The 19179-nt window shown below is 52.8% G+C and overlaps 1 protein-coding gene across 1 annotated transcript in view; it reads left to right on the top strand.

Annotated features, from left to right (window-relative positions):
* The window catches only part of NGEF (neuronal guanine nucleotide exchange factor), a 37135-nt gene that overhangs the window by 13622 nt on the left and 4334 nt on the right, over positions 1-19179 (top strand). Inside the window, exons 4-8 of the mRNA XM_042950543.1 lie at positions 11286-11446; positions 12720-12872; positions 14279-14408; positions 16680-16754; positions 18779-18868. Of these exons, the coding sequence (XP_042806477.1) occupies positions 11286-11446; positions 12720-12872; positions 14279-14408; positions 16680-16754; positions 18779-18868 (609 nt within the window). The remainder of the gene's footprint in view (positions 1-11285; positions 11447-12719; positions 12873-14278; positions 14409-16679; positions 16755-18778; positions 18869-19179) is intronic.

Raw genomic sequence — 19179 nt, 5'->3', positions numbered from 1 at the left:
AAAGGACCTGATAGTAAATATTTTAGGCTTTGCGGGCCATACGGCCCCTTTCACAACCACTCAGCTCTCCGTTATAATGTCATAGCCGCAGATAGACACCATGCAAAGGGATGGACATTCCAATTAAAGTTTACAGTTACAGTTGGCCGGCCCATGGGCTATGGTGTGCTGACCCCTGGTCTAGAACATGGCAAAGAGGAAAATACACACATAATTTGAAAATCTTAGTAACCAAATCTGATCAGTAGTGCACACACACGTTGCAACAAATCCACTTAAACACCCCCTCTCTCCATAATCAGTAGGACCTGGAGGCATGAAATCAGGATATAGAAGAGTTGAATGTCATTCAGGTGCCTGGGTGGCTCAGTCAGTTGAGCGTCTGACTCTTGATTTCAGCTCCGGTCATGATCCCAGGATTGTGGGATTGAGTCCCTCGACCAGCTCCTTGCTGGGCTTGAAGCCTGCTTAACATTCTCTCTCCCTCTGCCTCTGCCCCTCCCCAACGTGCACACATGCATGTTCTCTCCCTCTCTCAAAAAAAAAAAAATTTAGAAAGTGGGGGGTGGTGCCTGGGTGGCTCAGTCACTTAAGTGTTCAACTCTTGATCTCAGCTCAGGTCTTGATCTCAGGGTCGTGAGTTCAAGCCCCACACTGGGCTCTGTGCTGCCCTACTTAAAAGAATATCAAATAAATAATAAAGCAGAATCTGCTTTCTTTAAAAAAAAAAAAAAGAAAAGTTGACTGCATCAACCAACTGGAACTAATGACATTTATAGGACACCCCACTCAACACTAGTAGAATACAGGTTTTGTTTTTTTTTTCAAGTGCACACAGAACATTCACCAAGATGGATCATTAGCACGCTTTAAGAGATTTTAAAGAATTCAGGTCAATGAACTATTGAGACCTCATCAAAGTAAAAAGCTTCTACACAGCAAAGGAAACAATCAGCAAAACTAAAAGGCAACTGATGGGATGGGAGAAGATATTTGCAAACGACATATCAGATAAAGGGTTAGTGTCCATCTATACAGACCTTATCAAACTCAACACCCAAAAAACAAATAATCCAGTGAAGAAAGGGGCAAAAGACATGAATAGACACTTCACCAAAGAAGACAGGGTGGCCAACCGACACATGAAAAGATGCTCAACATCACTCATCATCAGGGAGATACAAATTAAAACCACAATGAGATACCACCTCACACCTGTCAGAATGGCTAACATGAACAATTCAGGCAACGATGGATGTTGGCAAGGATGCGGAGAAAGAGGATCTCTTTTGCACTGCTGGGGGGAATGCAAGCTGGTGCAGCCACTCGGGAAAACAGTATTGGGGTTCCTCAAAAAATTAAAAATAGAACTACCCTATGACCCAGCAATTGCATTACTAGGTATCTATCCAAGGGATACAGGGATGCTGTTTTGAAGGGGCACATGCACCCCAATGTTTATAGCAGCACTATCAACAATAGCCAAAGTATGGAAAGAGCCCAAATGTCCATTGATGGTTGAATGGATAAAGAAGATGTGGTTCATATATACAATGGAGTATTACTCGGCAATCAAAAAGAATGAAATCTTGCCATTGGCAACTACATGGATGGAACTAGAGGGTATTATGCTAAGCGAAATTAGAGAAAGACAAAAATCATATGACTTCACTCATATGAGGACTTTAAGAGACAAAACAGAGGGGCGCCTGGGTGGCTCAGTCGGTTAAGCAGCCGACTTCGGCTCAGGTCATGATCTCGCGGTCCATGAGTTCGAGCCCCGCGTCGGGCTCTGTGCTGACAGCTCAGAGCCTGTTTCAGATTCTGTGTCTCCCTCTCTCTGACCCTCACCCGTTCATGCTCTCTCTCTGTCTCAAAAATAAATAAACGTTAAAAAATAAAATTAAAAAAAAGAGAGACAAAACAGATGAACATAAGGGAAGGGAAGCAAAAATCATATAAAAACAGGGAGGGTGACAAAACATGAGACTCCTAAATATAGAGAACAAACAGAGGGTTGCTGGAGGAGTTGTGGGAGGGGAGATGGGCTAAATGGGTAAGGGGTTTAAGGAATCGACTCCTGAAATCATTGTTGCACCATGTGCTAACTAACTTGGATATAAATGATTAAAAAATAAATAAATTCTAGAAAGTAAAATAAATAAAATAATTCAGATCATACAAAGTATGTTCTCTGATTATAATAGAATAAAAATAAAAATCACATGAAGGTAACAGAAAAATCTCCAAACACAGAAGTCAAGCAGCACGTGTCCCTGAGTCAAAGAGAAAGTCTGCAGGGAAGTTAGAAACAAACTGTCCCTATCCCTGTTCACAGGTGATATGATTGTCTACATAGAAAACCCTAAGAAATCCACAAAGGAAAACCCTCTTAAAACTAATAATAATAGGGCTGCCTGGGTGGCTCAGTCGGTTAAGTGTCTGACTTCGGCTCAGGTCATGATCTCATGGTTCGTGAGTTCGAGCCCTGCATCAGGCTGTCTGCTGTCAGCTTGGAGCCCACTTTGGATATTGTCACCCCCTCTCTCTGTGTCCCTCTCACTCATGCTCTCTCTCTTAAAAATAAACATTAAAAAAACCTAATAATGATACACACTAGCTAAAAAAAAAAATACAACACCAAGTGCTGGTGTGGATGTGGGAGAACTAGAATTCATGTACATCGCTGGTAGGATTGCAAAATGGTCTGGCTGCTCTGGAGAAGAGTGAGTGGTTTCTTTTTATTTTGTTTTGTGTTTTGTTTTAGAGAGAAAGAGCACAAGTGGGGGAGGGGGCAGAGAGAGAGGGAGAATCTGAAGCAGGTGCCATACTCAACACAGAGCCTAACTCAGGGCTCTTGTAAGTGAAACAGACAGCGTAGAGCCCAGCAGTCCCAATGGTAGGTGTCTACCTAGACCAGTGTCTCAAGAGCAACATTGTGACATTTGGGGCTGGATCATTCTTTGTTGGGGGTTGAGGGGAGCTCTCCTGTGCATTGTAACACGTTTCTACCCCCAGTTGTGACAACCACAAGTGTGTCTCGATCTAGCTGAACGTACCCTGGGGAGCAAAAATACTTCCTCGTTGAGAACCATTGCTCTAGACACATAAAAAACTAGATACATACATAAAAAACTCACATTTACGCAAAAGCCTGCACAGGAAGGTTTATAGTATCTCTATTCATAATTGCCCAAGACTTGGAACAACCCAAATATCCTTTAACAGATACGGATACCTATCCGTTGGATATGGATACAGGTGCGTACAATGGCATGCTGCTCTGTGCTAAAAAGAAGATCTATTGATACGCACGGCCTAGATGAATTTCAGAGGCATCTGGCTGAGCAGAAGAAACCAGAGAGTTTCCACACTAAAGATTCCATGTGTAGGACATTCTGAGAACAACAGTTACAGTGCCAGAGACCAGATGGATGATTGCCAGGGGTGAGGGTTGGGGACGGTGTGACTAGAGCAGGATAGCACAGGGGCCCTTTGATAAAACCCTTGTGCGCCCTGGTTGCAATATTGGTTATAAGTATCTATACTTGTGTTAAAATTCACAGAACTGCGCACCCCAAAACAGTCAATTTTACTGCATATTAATTTAAAAACTAAAATTTAAAAAAAAGGGTTGAATGTCCTCCTTCTGTTCAGCCCAACAAAATCAGCACTCTTTCTCACACTCCCCCCACCCCCCAAAATAAAACCTAGATCTGTCTCACTGTGAATTAAGGCAAAAATTTACCTAAAACACAAGAAAATCAAACCTGGGGCTACATTAAAAGAATAACATACATTGAGCACATATGCATCAATACAAAGATAGTGTCAAGTTTGGGCCAAAATGAATCATGTCAATGGGCCAGAGGAGAAGAACGTCCTGATCTTCAAAGACGTTTAAAGGGAAGTAGTCCATTTATTTCCATCTAAACAAAACTCAGGATACTGTCTGAAATGTATAAGGAATATCTTAAGTCTATATCCAAGATCACATTGAACAAAGATTTGTTGGAGGCAATAAAGGCAAGACAATGAATCTTGCTAACGCTGATGTTCTGGAAGTTCAAGCCAGGCCAACGTGACAAGGAAAGAAATAAGAGATCAAAAGCAATAAAGAAGGAAAGTCAAAGCCACTCTTACCTGCCAATGAAGGATGGCTGCCTACTTAAAAATCTTGGGGTGGGGGCGCCTAGGTGGCTCAGTCAGTTGAGCGTCTGACTTCGGCTCAGCTCATGATCTCGCAGTTCGTGAGTTCGAGCCCCGCGTCGGGCTCACTGCGGTCAGCCTGTCAGTGCAAAGGGTGCCTCATATCCTCTGTCTCCCTGTTTCTGCCCCTCCCCTGCTGGCGCTCTCTCAAAAATAAATATTTAAAAAATAAAAAATAAAAATCCTGAGGGATTCAAAAGTCCTGGATCTGATAAGGCAGTTGAGGGAAATGCCTGATTCTAAGAAAAACATACAAAAGTTAGTTGTTGTTGTTGTATGTATCAGCAAAACCCAGGCTTCAATCAATTAGTAAGCTCTATCAATAAGAAAAAGATGAGTATCCCAAAGGAAAACGGACAAAACAATTCTCAGGAAAACTGCCAAGTGGCCAGTGATTAAAAAAGGAGGAAAAAAAGAAATCAACGTCACTGGTTTAATCAACGAGGTCCAAATTAAAGCAGCATTGAAGCACAGGCCTTGCAAATGGCAGAGGCTTTTAAATATATTTAAAACCTGGTGTCGGGGAGATTTTTAAATGAGTACTCTCAAACACAGCTGATAGGGAGAGTAGACCAATATTTGTACCAACCCCCTACAAGAGTATGTTTGTCCACTGTCTAGTGTTACTATTCCTAGAAATTCATCTTGAAAAATAATCAGAAACGTGCACAAATATTTATTAGGATGTTCATTCCAGCAAAAATTAGGGGAAGAATGGGGGTAAGAACCCGAAATGCCCAATCATGGGGGAATTATCTAGTAAGACAGCGTACAAAGGCAAAACATGTAAAAAACGTGTTTTAAAAGAATGAACGTGGGCGCCTGGGTGGCTCAGTCAGTAAAGCATCTGACTTCAGCTCAGGTCATGATCTCGTGGTTCACCAGTTCGAGCCCCGCGTCGGGCTCTGTGCTGACAGCTCAGAGCCTGGAGTCTGCTTTGGATTCTGTGTCTCCCTCTCTCTCTGCCCCTCCTCCACCCATGCTCTGTCTCTCTCTCTCAAAAATAAACATTTAAAAAAAGGAAAAAAACGAATGAACTAGAATTTACGACACATTAGAAAATTTTAAAAGGCCGCATAGGCACCTGGATGGCTCGGTCTGTTAAGCATCTCTCTTGATAGCAGCTCAGGTTGTGATCTCATGGTTGTGAGACTGAGCCCTGCATTCGGCATGGAGCCTACTTGGGATTCTCTCTCTCCCTCCCTCTCTCTGCCCCTCCCCCACTTGTGCTGCACACCTGCTCGCTCTCTCTCTCAAAATAAATAGACATTAAAAAAATATTTTAAATAAAAAAAATCATGGTGGAACATGACATCCGTAGAATTGGCATAGGAAATAAAGATATTTAATAAATTTCATGTTTGTCATTTTCTATGGATCCGATCTGTAAACAACTAGGATGAGCTCACCGTAAATATAGTCCCGCGCAGTAGCAAATAACGCGGGCACGCAGGCTTCTGTGTGTCTTGCTCTGAGTCTTTATGGTGTGACTTTTCATATTTATTTAAAAAAATTTTTTAACGTTTCTTTATGACTGAGAGAGAGACACAGAGCATGAATAGGGGAGGGGCAGAGAGAGAGGGAGACACAGAATCTGAAACAGGCTCCAGGCTCTGAGCCGTCGGCACAGAGCCCGACGCGGGGCTTGAACTCACGGACCACGAGATCATGACCTGAGACAAAGTCGGTCGCTTACCCGACTGAGCCACCCAGGCGCCCTTCACGTTTATTTTAAAAAGCTGAATGTGAGTTTCTATTTTGTTAAAACGTGGCAAGGGACACCACAGGGAGACCTTCAGATTTTTTGTTCCAAATCGGTGACTTCTGCATCAGAGCTCCTCGTTTATCAGAGCAAGTCGGGCAACTCGTACCGCCAGCTCCATCTGTTGTTGGAACGTCTTTTCCTCCTTAAGCTACACAAGCAGCAGGTTGCAGTGAACTACTGTTCACACACGGAAAATACCCCGAACGATGGCCTTTTGGCAGGCCCGAGTCGTAATCAGTCATCGAGTCAGGATTTAAGAGTAAAACTGTGCGTTTCCCTGCCTTTCTAAGTAAGTAGGTAGCTGAAATTGGAAAACCCCATCTTAGGTGTCGGGTAGGATTTTCTTGGTTTTGTTTTTTGGTTTTTAAACTTATTCTGAAGCTCTTGGTTCCCACTGTCCTCCTTGGAGAGGTTTGGGAGCTCCTGTTTGAGAACACAACAGTCTGAGAAAATAATCAGATGTACATTCAAACGACAAGGTTAGGAGGGGCAGCTGTAGAGAGGGTAGGGTGTTCAACGGGGGGAGGGCAGGGGCTTCCCCGGAAAGCCGTGGAACACAGAATTGTCCTGAAAGGGAGCAAACAGGAGGGACCAGGACTGGGGAGCGGTGGGGACAGTCACTAGCAGGAGGAAACATCAGACAGCACTTGGCTCTCACCAGGCCTGACCCGCCAGAAGAATCTGGAGGGGCCGTCCGTCCCCAGCATGCACTGGGAGTGGTCACTCCTGCGGCTGGTGTGGCTTGTGTCCCCGGCGAGGGCCAGTAACCTGGCTCGGCAAAGAGATAGAAAAAGACAGAGTTGCCCCGGTCCTCAGTCTTGGTGAGCTGGGTGTGCACAGCCTGAAAAAAAGGAGCGGGAAATGATATTTTGAGTATCTCCGGGGAAACGGGGTCACACATACACTCCCAGAGGACCGCCTGCCCAGACTGGTGCTGACTGGCAGCCGGACAGCCCCAACGTGTGCAGACAGAACTTCAGCTACATCCAGCCCAGGACAAGCAGGGAGGGGACCCAGTGGCCGTCCTGTGTGGGCCTTCTGGGGCATCTGTCCAGCTCTGGTATCACTCACAACCTGAGTCTGCTCAGCCTGTGACGCTGGGGAGGTTTTTTCCTGTTTGCACAAGTTAGAACTTAAATGTTTGGGTTTCGTTTTTCCAAAAGAAAACTATCCCTTTTAGAAGGAAATTGTGGGTTTTTAATATGATATCCTTCTATCAAGAAATTAAATCGTGATTGTTACTTTGCTCACCAACCCTCGTTGAATCACATACCCGTCCCCTCAGGAAAAACCTTAACAATGCAGTGGATTAGTCTCTTGTCGGTTTCAGGGCAGGGAATTTTGCCCTGTGGCCTAAGCCGGACAATAGCCACCACACAGAACATCAGTTATCTCCTGTTTTATAACAAATACCTGGAACTATTTTAACAAAGCAAGTTAGCATTTGTCATTTTTTTTTTTATTTTTTTTTAATTTTTTTTTAACGTTTTATTTATTTTTGAGACAGAGAGAGACAGAGCATGAACAGGGGAGGGTCAGCGAGAGGGAGACACAGAATCTGAAACAGGCTCCAGGCTCTGAGCTGTCAGCACAGAGCCCGACGCGGGGCTCGAACTCACGGACCGCGAGATCGTGACCTGAGTTGAAGTTGGCCGCTTAACCGACTGAGCCACCCAGGCGCCCCTGTAGTTGTTTTTTTAACGTGGCAAAATGTTTTGAAAGTCTTTCTATATCAGCCCAAATGGAGCACCCCATTCTTTTTGTTCCTGTTGTTAGCTTTATGGGCCTCCGGTGTTTATGATGTTCTATAATTTATTTTACCCGTCCCCCATCAGTGGACATTTGCCATTAGAAACGTTGTGGATCGAGGACATTCGGCGCTGCGTTATTTAAGACTGAGAGCCACACAGTGGGTTGCTGTGGGAATTGCCAGGTGGAACCATTGAGTTAAACGTTACCTGTTTTGTAAGTTTTGGGAAGATATTGCCCAAAGGCCTTCACGCTCAGGTGGGCGGGTCCTGTTTCGGCATCACCGGTCTACGTCACCTAGTCGTTTTGTCTTGACCACGGTGCTGGACCATAAATGATACCTCGTCGTGGTTTTGATTTGCATTTCTCTTACTGTGAGTGAGGCTGCACATCTTTTCAAGAATGGAGGTTTTTATGTTTGCACCTACTTTAGTGTAAACTTTTTCACAAATTACCTTATTAACCAGGTCGCCTGGGGAAACCACAATTGGGGCTGGTGACGGGTGGGCTTTTGCCGGTGGTGTGGGGGGCGCACCAGGGCCCCCGGAGGCTGCAGGTGAGCTCGAGTTTCATACGTGACGCCCAGGCCCGTAGCAACACCACGAGGTAGTTGTCGCCACGCCATGCGACGGCCGAGGCCCTGGGAACTTGCTCAGTCTCGTCCCTCCTTGAGCTTCCCACGTGGACCGGAAGAAAGAGACACTCGGAAGGGCTTCTTCCTTCCTCGGGGCCTTTTGGGAACCACTTCTGTCCAGCTTAATGCCTGTGGGCTGTGACTTACGGTGCCAGCGGCAGAAGTGAGGGAAGCTTTGTGCTTCCAGCCGGCTCACGGGGCACCGGTCTCACAGGGTGTGGAAGCGTGTCTACCCGGAGTGGCCTCGCTGGCACGGAAGGACTCTGCCTCTGACGGAAGGGCCTGGCCGCCCCTTTCCTTTCCCTGGCTTCGGCCACACCCGCAGAGGAGACAGGGAGCGTGTGGCCGTGCGTGGACAGCTCACCCGAGCGGCCAGGGTGGTCTCGGGCCCTCGGGCCTCCGGCTCATCTTCGGGGTGTGTGGGGTGCACGGGGGCTGAGCATCGGAGCGCAGAGCCCGGCCTTCAGCAGAACGAGGTGGCCGTCACCCCCTCTGGCAGGCACGTCGTGGGACGCGGAGCCGGGACCGTGGCGTCTGAACCAAAGGGTCCGTGGCTTACGTGCTCACAGTGCTGTGAGGGCCGGCGTTTCTTCCCTGTCTGCAACACTCCTGTGTCAGTCGGGGGTGGGGGTGGGGGTGGGGGGGTGGGGAGTTAGTCATATTTGCTTAGAACTCGCAAGCTGCGATGGCTTGACGTTTTCTTAGGAAACTTAAATTTAGCAGCAGGAAAGTGGTTTGACTTCACCCCTGAGAGAGAAGCTCCCCGTCGTCCTGATGGCGCCCTTGTTAGCGGGGCCTGGGTGGCCGTTGACGGAGTCACTCAGTGCTGGGGCCGCCGGCGAGGCTGGTGGGTTGTGCTTTCTGTGGCTCCGTCCTCTAAGGAGACCAGGCCGCCGGGACTCAGGGATGATCCCAGAGAGGCCACCAGCTTGTCTCCTGTCAGCTGCAGGCACTGGGGCACCAGGTGGGCTCTCTTCTGCGGTGGCCCAGGCTCTGATGGGCGGGTGTCCCCTGAGGGGCTTCGCTGTGAGCTTTCTCACTGTCGCTGGGCAGGTTTATGCCATTGAGTGTCCCCCAGATCACAAACACGTTGCTTATTTTGCCCCCTGCTCTGCCTGCGGCGGCGTAGAGGGGGAGCCCGGCGCTCGGAAGACCCCGGGGTTGAGTCTCAGCTCCTCAGCCGTCCAGCGGTAACTGTGGGGGCATCACCCCGCCCCTGCGTCTGCTGGTTCCTTTTGGAGACACGGCAGCTTCTGGGTGCCCTTCCCCAGGGGACCCGGGAGGATTTGGAACCAACGCTGGTCCCTCCCTGTCTCCTTCCACCTGTCCTTCCCGAGCCCGGGAGCTCCAGCTTTCACAGCCAGAGCCTCCGGCCCCGGACCAGGGTTCTGGACGGAGGGGAGGCTACGGTGAGATGTGGGGTGCCCGGGGCACTGACCTCTCCTGCTCATCCCTCTCCTGCTCCCCGTCCCTCCTCTGTGCACCTGTGATAGCTTCCTGGGGCTGTTACAAGAAATTAGCACTGACTAGGTGGCTTGTCAGGGTTTGTTCGCACCCAGCTGTGGGGACCAGAAACCTGAACTCACGGTGTCCTCGGGCCTCGCTGCCTCTGCGGACTCCAGGAATCCGTCTGCCCCTACTGGCTGCTGCGTCACCCCATCCCTGCCTTGGCTTCACGTCCCTGCTTTGTCTCTGTGTCCCCTGTCCCTCTTGTGTCAAATATCTCTCTTATAAAGAGACCCGCCATTGGGTTTAGGCTCTCAGCCCAGGGTGATATCCTTGACATCCTTGTTTTAAAAAAAAATTTTTTTTAACATTTATTTGAGAGAGAGACACAGAGTGTGAGCGGGGGAGGGGCAGAGAGAGAGAGGGAGTCACAAAGAGAGGAATCCGAAGCGGGCTCCAGGCTCCGAGCCGTCAGCACAGAGCCCGACGTGGGGCTCGAACTCATAAACTGGGAGCCGAAGCCGGACGCTTAACCAACTGAGCCACCCAGGCACCTCTGTGTCCTTAATATCCTTAACTTGCATCTGCAGAGGATTTTTTCCCCAAACAAGTTCACATTCATAGGTTGCCAGAGCTTAGAATGTGAACACAGTTCGGGAGCGGGGACCCCACTACTCGGTCCCTCTGGGCAGCTATTGTGGAACCTGAGCCCGTCCTCGGTCAGGGAACCGCGGAAGGTGAGGATGACCCCAGGGCGGTCTCAGGAAGGTGGGTGCTTTGCTTGTGAGCAAGGGAGGAAGGTGAGCTGACATCCAAGCGCCCTCGCCGCACAGAAGCCCCACGCCGCGGAGGATGGCCCTTGGACTCTGTTGTTGTGTGCGCGGGCTCGGTGATCAGGTGACAGTCACGGTACAGAATAGGGGTGCCTCCCAAAAGTTTTCTTTCTCTTTTTCAAAATGAAAATTGCTTTATCGATTACATTTTAAAATTAAGCCACGAAGGAAATAACAGATGCTCACTTTTCAGTTTTCAGACAAGTTAAAGGGTGAAAAGATACAGGTAAACGTTGCACCCCCTGCTGATACCTGTGGTTGGCAGTTGTGGCCTTCCAGCCGTCCTCGGGGGCGTGTCAAGGTGGGCGTCCCTCTGTACCGATTTTCACATCCATTCGGCACCTGGAGACTGTGCGAGCCACCCGTCGCAGCTGCTGGGGCTTTGGGGCACGGCTGACCTCTTGGGTTCGCGCGTGCTCTGTGTTTCGGGCGTCAGGCGGTCTCCGGCTTCAGTGTCACGAGCCAGGAGCGCGTGGTGTCTGTCTTTTAGGCAGAGGCGCGCTGGCCGTCGGCGTGCGGAAGTCCTTGCTCCCCGCGGCCTCGTGCACACAGGCCTGCGTCTCGCTGGGAGCGGGGTAGACGCCCTCCTGCGAGGTGAGGCCCGGGACGTGACCACCGGCTCTCCTCCTCCGTGTTTGCCCCGACGCAGGCCATGTTCGAGCTGGTCACTTCCGAGGCCTCGTACTACAAAAGCCTGAGCCTGCTCGTGTCCCACTTCATGGAGAATGAGCGTCTGAAGAAGACCCTGCACCCGTCTGAGGCGCACATCCTCTTCTCCAACGTCCTGGACGTCATGGCCGTCAGTGAGCGGTGAGCCACCGGCTCGGGTCCTTGTGGGGCCTGGCTTCCGGAACCTTCTCCTCAGCCAGGGCCCAGCTGAAACCTGTGGTGCCCTGGCTTCTCTGCTTGTGTGTGTTTGGGATGACCTATAGTAAGATATAAATGAATACGTAAACCCAGCCCTCTGCCACCTGAACGGTGCCACGGCATGTCACGTCCCCCCGAACGGGGCTGCGGGCTCCTTCCCGTCAGCACAAGTGTCCATGAGCCCCCACAGTCAGGCAGGTCTGCGCCGGGTGTCCTGACCAGGTCCGGGGTGTCTGTGTGAGCTGCTCTTCATCCTGACTCCGGAAACCCTGGCTCGCGGGGCCCCGGGGCCCTCTGAGAGCCAGCGCAGAGCCTGGCCCTGGACTTAGGCTTTCTCTCCCCAGTTAGATGGCATTTCCAGTAATTTTTGGAACTGTGCTTACGTTTTGCCTATTTGAAGGGTGGGAGGAACTTTACTGGAGGAGGAATAAACAACCACTAATTGGTTCTTGCAAAAAAGAAAAGCATGCCAGTCGTACCATTGGGGTAGAGGATCCAGTGACCATTTTCCCTGGAGGCCACGGAGCCTGCAGCCCAAAGCGCAAAACTCAGCTTTTGGATGAGCTGATCCAGCCGTGCACGTTCAGACGTGAAGCTAAGGTGTGGCAGGAGGGGCTCCTCCAACCCCTGGGGCGCCCCGGGCGCTGCTGGCCCCCTGTGGGCCCCTGGGTGGGTCCCCCCTCCGCACTGACACCCACCTCCCGGGGGCAGCCCCACCCAGTGGGCTTGGGCACATGGTTGCCGAGAGACTTCTTGGCCTTTGCCCCCTGACCCCGTTGGGAAAGGGGTGTCTTTTTACATACGTACTGACTTCCGTTTTACCGTGGAAAATTCCAATCATGCAGAAGTAGAGACGCCAGTATAACGAGCCCATCCCTAGCCCAGCATCTAGGTTTGCCTGCGTCCCCACCCCACGCCTCCCCACCACCCACAGGATCCTTCCGAAGCAAATCCCTGTGGTCACCTCATCCGTGAACACATCAATATGTATGCAAAACATAAAGTCTCTTGCTGTCTCTTTAAAAAATAGCCCTAGTGCTGTTACGCACCTAAAAACACTGAATGTAGAATTCCTCGACGTGGCCGAACATGCCGTCGGCGCAGGGATCGCGGCCCGTCGCGTTTGTTGGTTTGTCGGAGCCAGGCCCGGTGGTGGAGACGTGTCCTGAGTGTCGCCGTCCAGGCGCCCTTAACCCCAGCCACCGCCCCCCTGCAGGTTTCTCCTGGAGCTAGAGCGCCGGATGGAGGAGAACATCGTCATCTCGGACGTGTGCGACATCGTGTACCATTACGCGGCCAACCACTTCTCAGTCTACATCACCTACGTCAGCAACCAGACCTACCAGGAGAGGACCTACAAGCAGCTGCTGTGAGTGCGCCCGGCAGTGGGGCCGTGGCTCCTCCCGTGGTGCCACCGCGCTCAGTCCTTGGACCTCTGCTTTCCCGGGATGGTGCCCAAGCCTGGCACGTGTCGGGGGTTTCGGGGTCACTAGAGAAATGTCGACCCCAAGACAGTCAGCCGTGGCACCCGCTGGGCCTGTGTCCACAACGGCTGGGCTGAGTTCTGTGAGGTTTAGAGAAGAGGGTCTGAGGCCCAGAGGCCCCCTTGGGGCCCAAGAGGTCAGGAAAATGGTTTGAACCAGAGACAAAGGCAAGGACGGGGCAGGAGGAAGTCTTTGGTGGTGAGTTCATTACTAATCTGCCCAATTTTTTTTTTAATTTTTTTTTTTCTTTTTTTGAGAGAGAGAGGTCACAAGTTAGCAAGGGGCAGAGAGAATGGGAGACAAGTAGGGCACGAGCTCACCCGATGCGGGACTCGAACGCATGAACCGTGAGATCGTGACCTGAGCTGAAGTCAGATGCTTACCCGGCTGAGCCCCCCAGGCGTCCCTGATCTGCGCCCTTGTAAACTCGCCTGGGGTTTCCATTGATGAGATAACTTCTCAGTCAACTAGCCTCTTCTGAAGTGTCCACACTTCTGCGCCACGTGTCAGTGACCGTCACCAGTGATGTGTCCCTACCTGGACTCAGGAGCACGGAAGGTCTCTCTGAGAAGTAACATCCGAACGTTACGCTGCCCTGGGCCTTGCTGTCAAGCCTTGTGGCTAACTGTGGATGTTTTAAAACTTGAGCATTCGGGGGTTTGGAGGTCTTACATTTGGGGGTTGAAAATTGGCACTTGAGGGAATCAGGATGCCCGTTTTGAGGACAAACCTGGGGGAGACGAGCATACAGGGGAACAGGACGTAGGCGTTGCCGTGCCGAGGGTGTCCTGGTGTGCACCCCGTGTACCTGAGATAGAGGCAGAGCGGCCCTGCAGGTCCCCGGAGCCCTTGTCGCCCCTCCCACCCCCCCACCCCCCCGCTGAGCCACCTGCACACAGGCCATCTCTGCTGGCAGGAACAGCACAGCTTTCCTCTGGCAGCCGCCCCCAGCCCGCCGCTGTCCCCGTCACTACGTGGGTTCACCTCGCCACGGTTCCCTGCAGGGTAAACCACCAACTTGTGCGTCTGAGTCACAGACTTGGCCACACGAGGAATCCTTGCCTTCCCACACACAGCACACTTTGCTAAGTTTTCAGGGGCCAGGCACGTGAAGCCCCTGTTGTTATCTGACTTGTACACGAACAGTTTCTTTTCCACGAAAAGGAAAGAAGGAACGACATCCACACGTACCCTGTGCCCGTGGGCCGTCTGGCTCCCACGAGGCCCCCCGTGCTCTTCTGATTCACGCCTCCTGCGAGCCGGAGACCGACTCTCGTGTCTGTGTCCCCAGCCAGGAGAAGGCGGCCTTTCGGGAGCTGATTGCGCAGCTGGAGCTGGACCCCAAGTGCAGGGGGCTGCCCTTGTCCTCCTTCCTCATCCTGCCTTTCCAGAGGATCACGCGCCTCAAGCTGTTGGTGCAGGTACCGGCCTCCCCGACCCGGCACGCGGACTGGACTTGCCCAGGCTTCTCCGGCTGCAGAGGGCTTCCTGGGGTCATCCCAGGTCCCTGCTAGCTTTCTGGGAAGTTCACTTGTTCCGCAAATCCTCGTGAAGCTCCTACTGCGTGCTGAGCAGTGGGGACTCAGCCCCTGTTCCCCTGTCCCCACAATCTGGGGGAGAGACAAGCCCGCACAACTGGGAAGTGGTCGCGGCTGGAAGGACGGTGAAATAGGGTGACACGATAGGGGGTGACCGCCTGGTCAGTGCCAGTTCAGGGGGTCAAGAAAGACTCTCAGACGAGTGGCATTTGAGCCGAGACTTGGCCGACAGGGAGGAGCCATTCAGGTGCCAAGGAACTGCTTGCACAAAGGCCCTGGGGCGGCCGAGTTCACAGCCAGGAAGGCCAGTGGTGAACTGAGGGAACTTGACGGGAGTGAGTGCAGAGATGGGGAGAGAGGCCAGTTGGGGCCCTAAGGGACCAGGTAAGACGCTGGGGTCGTTCTTCAGCATGTCGGGGAGTCCCCTGATCTAACTGCCTTCTGCGAGAGCACACAGGCTGCCCGTGCAGAGTGATGGGCAGGAGAGCAGGAGGGAAATGGGAGAAGGGGTTAGGAAGCCACTGGAGAAAGAAGCTTAGCCTGGGGGAGAGGTGGGGGAGGGGAGAGGGGAGATGTTGGAGGGAAACCCGAATTGAGATGAACTGAGACGCCTACTTGCTGCTTCAGGGTCAGAGGGAAGAGAGTGTGAGCTTGAGCAGTGGGCGTGATGGCGCAGTCTGCCCCGAGGCGGGGAGCCGGTGGGAAGACAGCAGGACTCAGTGTGGACTAGCCGAGCTTGTGGTGACTGAGCAGTCAAATCTCCAAGTTCAGAGTTAGGGAGAAGTCTGAGCAGGGCCCGTGGGCATCGAGGTGGCATTTAGTGAAAGGAGACTGGCCAGGAAGGAGAGAAAGGGGTCCCGAGGCCCGGCTGTGGGACACAGTGGCCAAGAAGGAACAGTGGTGAGGAAGGAAGACCAGGAGGGCTGCCGGGAGGGGGTGACACTTCCTGAAAGGGGGTCTCCAGCAGGGCAGAGACGCGCTGTGCCTGGCACACGCTCCTGGGCTGCTGGGAGTCCACCAGTCACACGGAGGGGATGGTGTGGATCCGGCCGTGGCTCTAGGGGCGCGGGCTGAGACGATGACCCAGGAGCCACAGTTAGGGGAGACAGGCAGACAGGAGGCCAAAGCCCTGGGGCAGCTGGCTAGCTCCACGGTGGCAGTAGTAAGGCGGGGAGGTCACAGCCCTCGGCGGGGGGAGGGGGACCAGGGCTCAAGGCCCAGGACCACCGAGATGGGGTGTCAGAGGAGGCGCCCCCCGCGCCCCCAGGATGGCAGGAGAGAGCTCTGGCAGAGAAGGAGTGCGAGCCTAAGTCACAGGACAGCAGTGAGTGAGGGGGCTACGTGTGAATTTTTTTTTTCACTTGGAGAAACTGAAACAGAAAAACGGAGAAATTTTTTAAGAAATTTTATAGGAAATAAAAGAGATTTTGTAGGAAAAGAGCATGTGTGGATATATAAAAAAACTAATTTTTGTACGATGAAAACCAACAAAACTAAGATCAAGACCCATCTTGCTGTGGTCTCGAGGAAGCAGAGGGGCCAGGGGATGGCCGGTGGAGCCGTCAGGGAAGCGTTCCCAGGAAGCACGCTCAAGGCAGAGGGAAAGTAAGCAAGACGTTAACTCAAGAAAATCAAACAGTTGGGAAAGAGACGTTTTCATCAATAAGAACAGTTAACAAAGCCTCGGGGTTCTTGCGACTTGATCGCAGGGGAAAGGGTGGGGAAAGCCCCGGTGCCCACCGTGAGCCTAGGGCTCCCTCCCCGGTGCCCACCGTGAGCCTAGGGCTCCCCGCGGGGACAGGGCCATCCCGAGCATGCCTTTCCCCCAATGCTGGGTCCAGCCCGCCAGCGTGGGGTCACCTGCTTTGCTGTGGTCTCCTGGTGAGCCCCACGGGATCCTGGGATGTAGCCTGGCCTCCATAGTTAATCCTCTCGGGAGACTGCCTTGGGGTCATCATTTTAGAGCTGGGCCCGGCTGTGGGTGGGGATGCCCGGTCCTGGGCCAGCCGTGGTCAGGATTCGGGATGCCCGGTCCTGGGCCCGGTCATAGGTTCTCCTGCCAGTCGGGCTCTTCGATGTGTTGCTGCTCGTGGGGGCGGGGAGGGGAGGAAAGGCCACAGGTGGTCGTATTAATGCAGATTTTCCCGTGCTCAGAACATTCTGAAGAGAGTGGAAGAGAGATCTGAGCGTGAGTGCACTGCCCTGGACGCCCACAAAGAACTGGAGATGGTGAGCCCCGCTTTCTCTTTCTCTCTCCCAACAAACGTTGTCCTTGTCTGGACACCCACCTTCTGGCCCCGCTTCCTCCTACGTTGGTGGGTCTTTGGAAACTGCAAATTCATTTTAATATCGAAAGAAAGTCATTGAGGGGCACCTGGCTGGCTCGGGCGGGTAGAGCACCCGACTCTTGATCTCGGGGTCCCGGGTTCAAGCCCCACGCTTGTCCTTGCCTGTGTCCGGGGTCTTCGCTCCCGTGACAGGCGAGGAGGCTGGGTCTGGCTCTTCTTGTGCCCCGACATAGCTCTGCCCTGTGCCTTCTCCCCCCCGCCTCTCCCTCTCCCCACGCTGCTCCCCTCCCTCCTTTGTCTGCGAGACCACTCACTGGCCCTGCCGAGTCCTGGGCTGTTCCTGCCCGAGAGGGAGGAGAGCACGTCCGTTCCTCGTCCTCGGAGAAGCGGCTCCTCCTGGGGTGGCCAGCAGAGTCGGGGCTGTGCCGGAGGAGTGACACACGATGTCCGTTCTCCAGCGCTCGGGTCACGCGGGTCCTCCCTTCCCTCTCCCGGCGCTGGCTCGTGTGCTCGGCTCCTGGTGTTGCTGGAGCTGCAGGCCAGCTCTTGGAAGCGGCACGGGGGCCACTCTGTCGTGCCAGCGACTGTGGTGGACAAGAGCCTAGCGTGAGGTCCTTTCCGCCTCTTGTCCCAGAGGCAGCAGCCCTGGGACAAGTAAAAGGACTGGCCTCCGTGGGCATCTGATGGCAGTTCTAAGCCACTTGGGGCCCCAAGGGCTCCATTTCACAGTGGTCCTCTCCCGGCCGCTCCTTTTGTCCCTTACCGGTTGGCCACCTGGCAGGCTGGTCAGGGAGGGTCAGTGCCCCGGGCGGCATCTTTCAGGGCCCTCTGCCCTCCCCTGGAACTCCCGCACCTGATCGGGTCGGGGGTTCGTCCCGGCACCCACTGGGCCACCTAAGGTGAGTCCAGTGACCGCCTCAGCCCGGGAGGGGTCCCGCGTGCCGGGAGCCAGGACAGCGCTCTCTGTTGCTAAAGGTCTCTGCTACCATCTCCTTTCCCTTCTAACAAAAGCCGTACTTGCTTCTTGCGGTTTACCTTTTCTTTATAAAGGTGGGTTTTGTTTCTAATGTATAAAAATGATGTTCGATACAAGAAAACAATTCAGCAAGTGCTCATGAGCACACAGAAGGTGGTAAGGTCACCAGGTGTCCCACACGTCCCAGCTGACATGTGGGCCCTTGCCCTTGCAAACACACAACTAATTTTTGCAAAACAGGGATTGTGGTTTCGAAGCTGGCTTCCTTTGCTCTCCGTTTTAGCGCATGTAAAGTTATTGCCATTTTTAACGATTTCGTGGTACAGGGTGAGGTGCATATAAATGTTAATCAGTCCCAGTCAGTGGACATTTAGGTTGACGACAGTTTTTCTCGTTTGAAACAACAGCGCAGGGAACGTTGTGGGCACATACTGGGAGCACGCTGGATGCCAGGCTCCATTCTAAACACCGGCGATCCATCGTGGAATACTGTTTCTGCAGACTGAGTCCCTGGAAATCCCAGGAAGTGTGGTTTTGTTAGGCTTCTTGGTATCTGGGTGGCCTCCCAGGAAGGTGGGGGGAATCTGCACCCCCTCGCCCCCGCCCCGTCCCACGGTGCGTGACAGATCCCGTCTCCCCACACCCCGGCGAACCCGGAGGTGACCAGTCTAACTTTTCCAGTCTGGCAGATGGGAATGGGCACCCTGCTGTTTTGTTTTCTCAGGTGACATGACAGGTCAGGCATCATTTTATGTGTGCGTCCTTTCCAGCAGGGCCAAGACGCTAACTTTCTCCCCCAGAACCGAGAGCCGCAGCCGCAGCCGCAGCCTGACGGGCTTTCCCGCTGGCCTTTGTTGCAGGACGTGCTGGCCAGCCAGTCTCCGCTGCAGGCAGCGTGTGCTCACCCTCGGGGGCCTGAGCGGGCCAAAGGCAGGGGCGGGGGAGCAGCTGGCTGCAGGTAGCCTCACGTGTCCCCCTTCTTCCGCCAGGTGGTAAAAGCATGCAACGAGGGTGTCAGGAAGATGAGCCGCACGGAGCAGATGATCAGCATTCAGAAGAAGATGGAGTTTAAGATCAAGGTGAACCTGTGCCCGTCCGTGTGTCCCCACCCAGCCGGGCCGGGCTGGCCTGGTCGAACTCAGTGATTGGCCACCCTTGGGTCTCAGTTCGGTGTCACCTTCATTGAGGTCTCTTGACACCCCTAGCTGGCCCTAAGAGCCCCCTGTGACCAGGCCATCACAGTGGCCTGCGCTTACCTTCTGAGAGATGGTGTGCAAGGACCCTGGAGCCACCTGCTCTCCTCTCTTGTCCGTGTGACCTGAAGCAGGTAGTTGACATGAAGCACGTGACAGGGACCATTCCAAGGATTCTTAAATCGGGGGAAACTGAA

Source organism: Panthera leo, chromosome C1 (genome assembly GCF_018350215.1).
Source record: "Panthera leo isolate Ple1 chromosome C1, P.leo_Ple1_pat1.1, whole genome shotgun sequence".
Taxonomy (NCBI): Eukaryota; Metazoa; Chordata; class Mammalia; order Carnivora; family Felidae; genus Panthera; species Panthera leo.
This window is presented reverse-complemented; position numbering and strand designations above follow the sequence as displayed.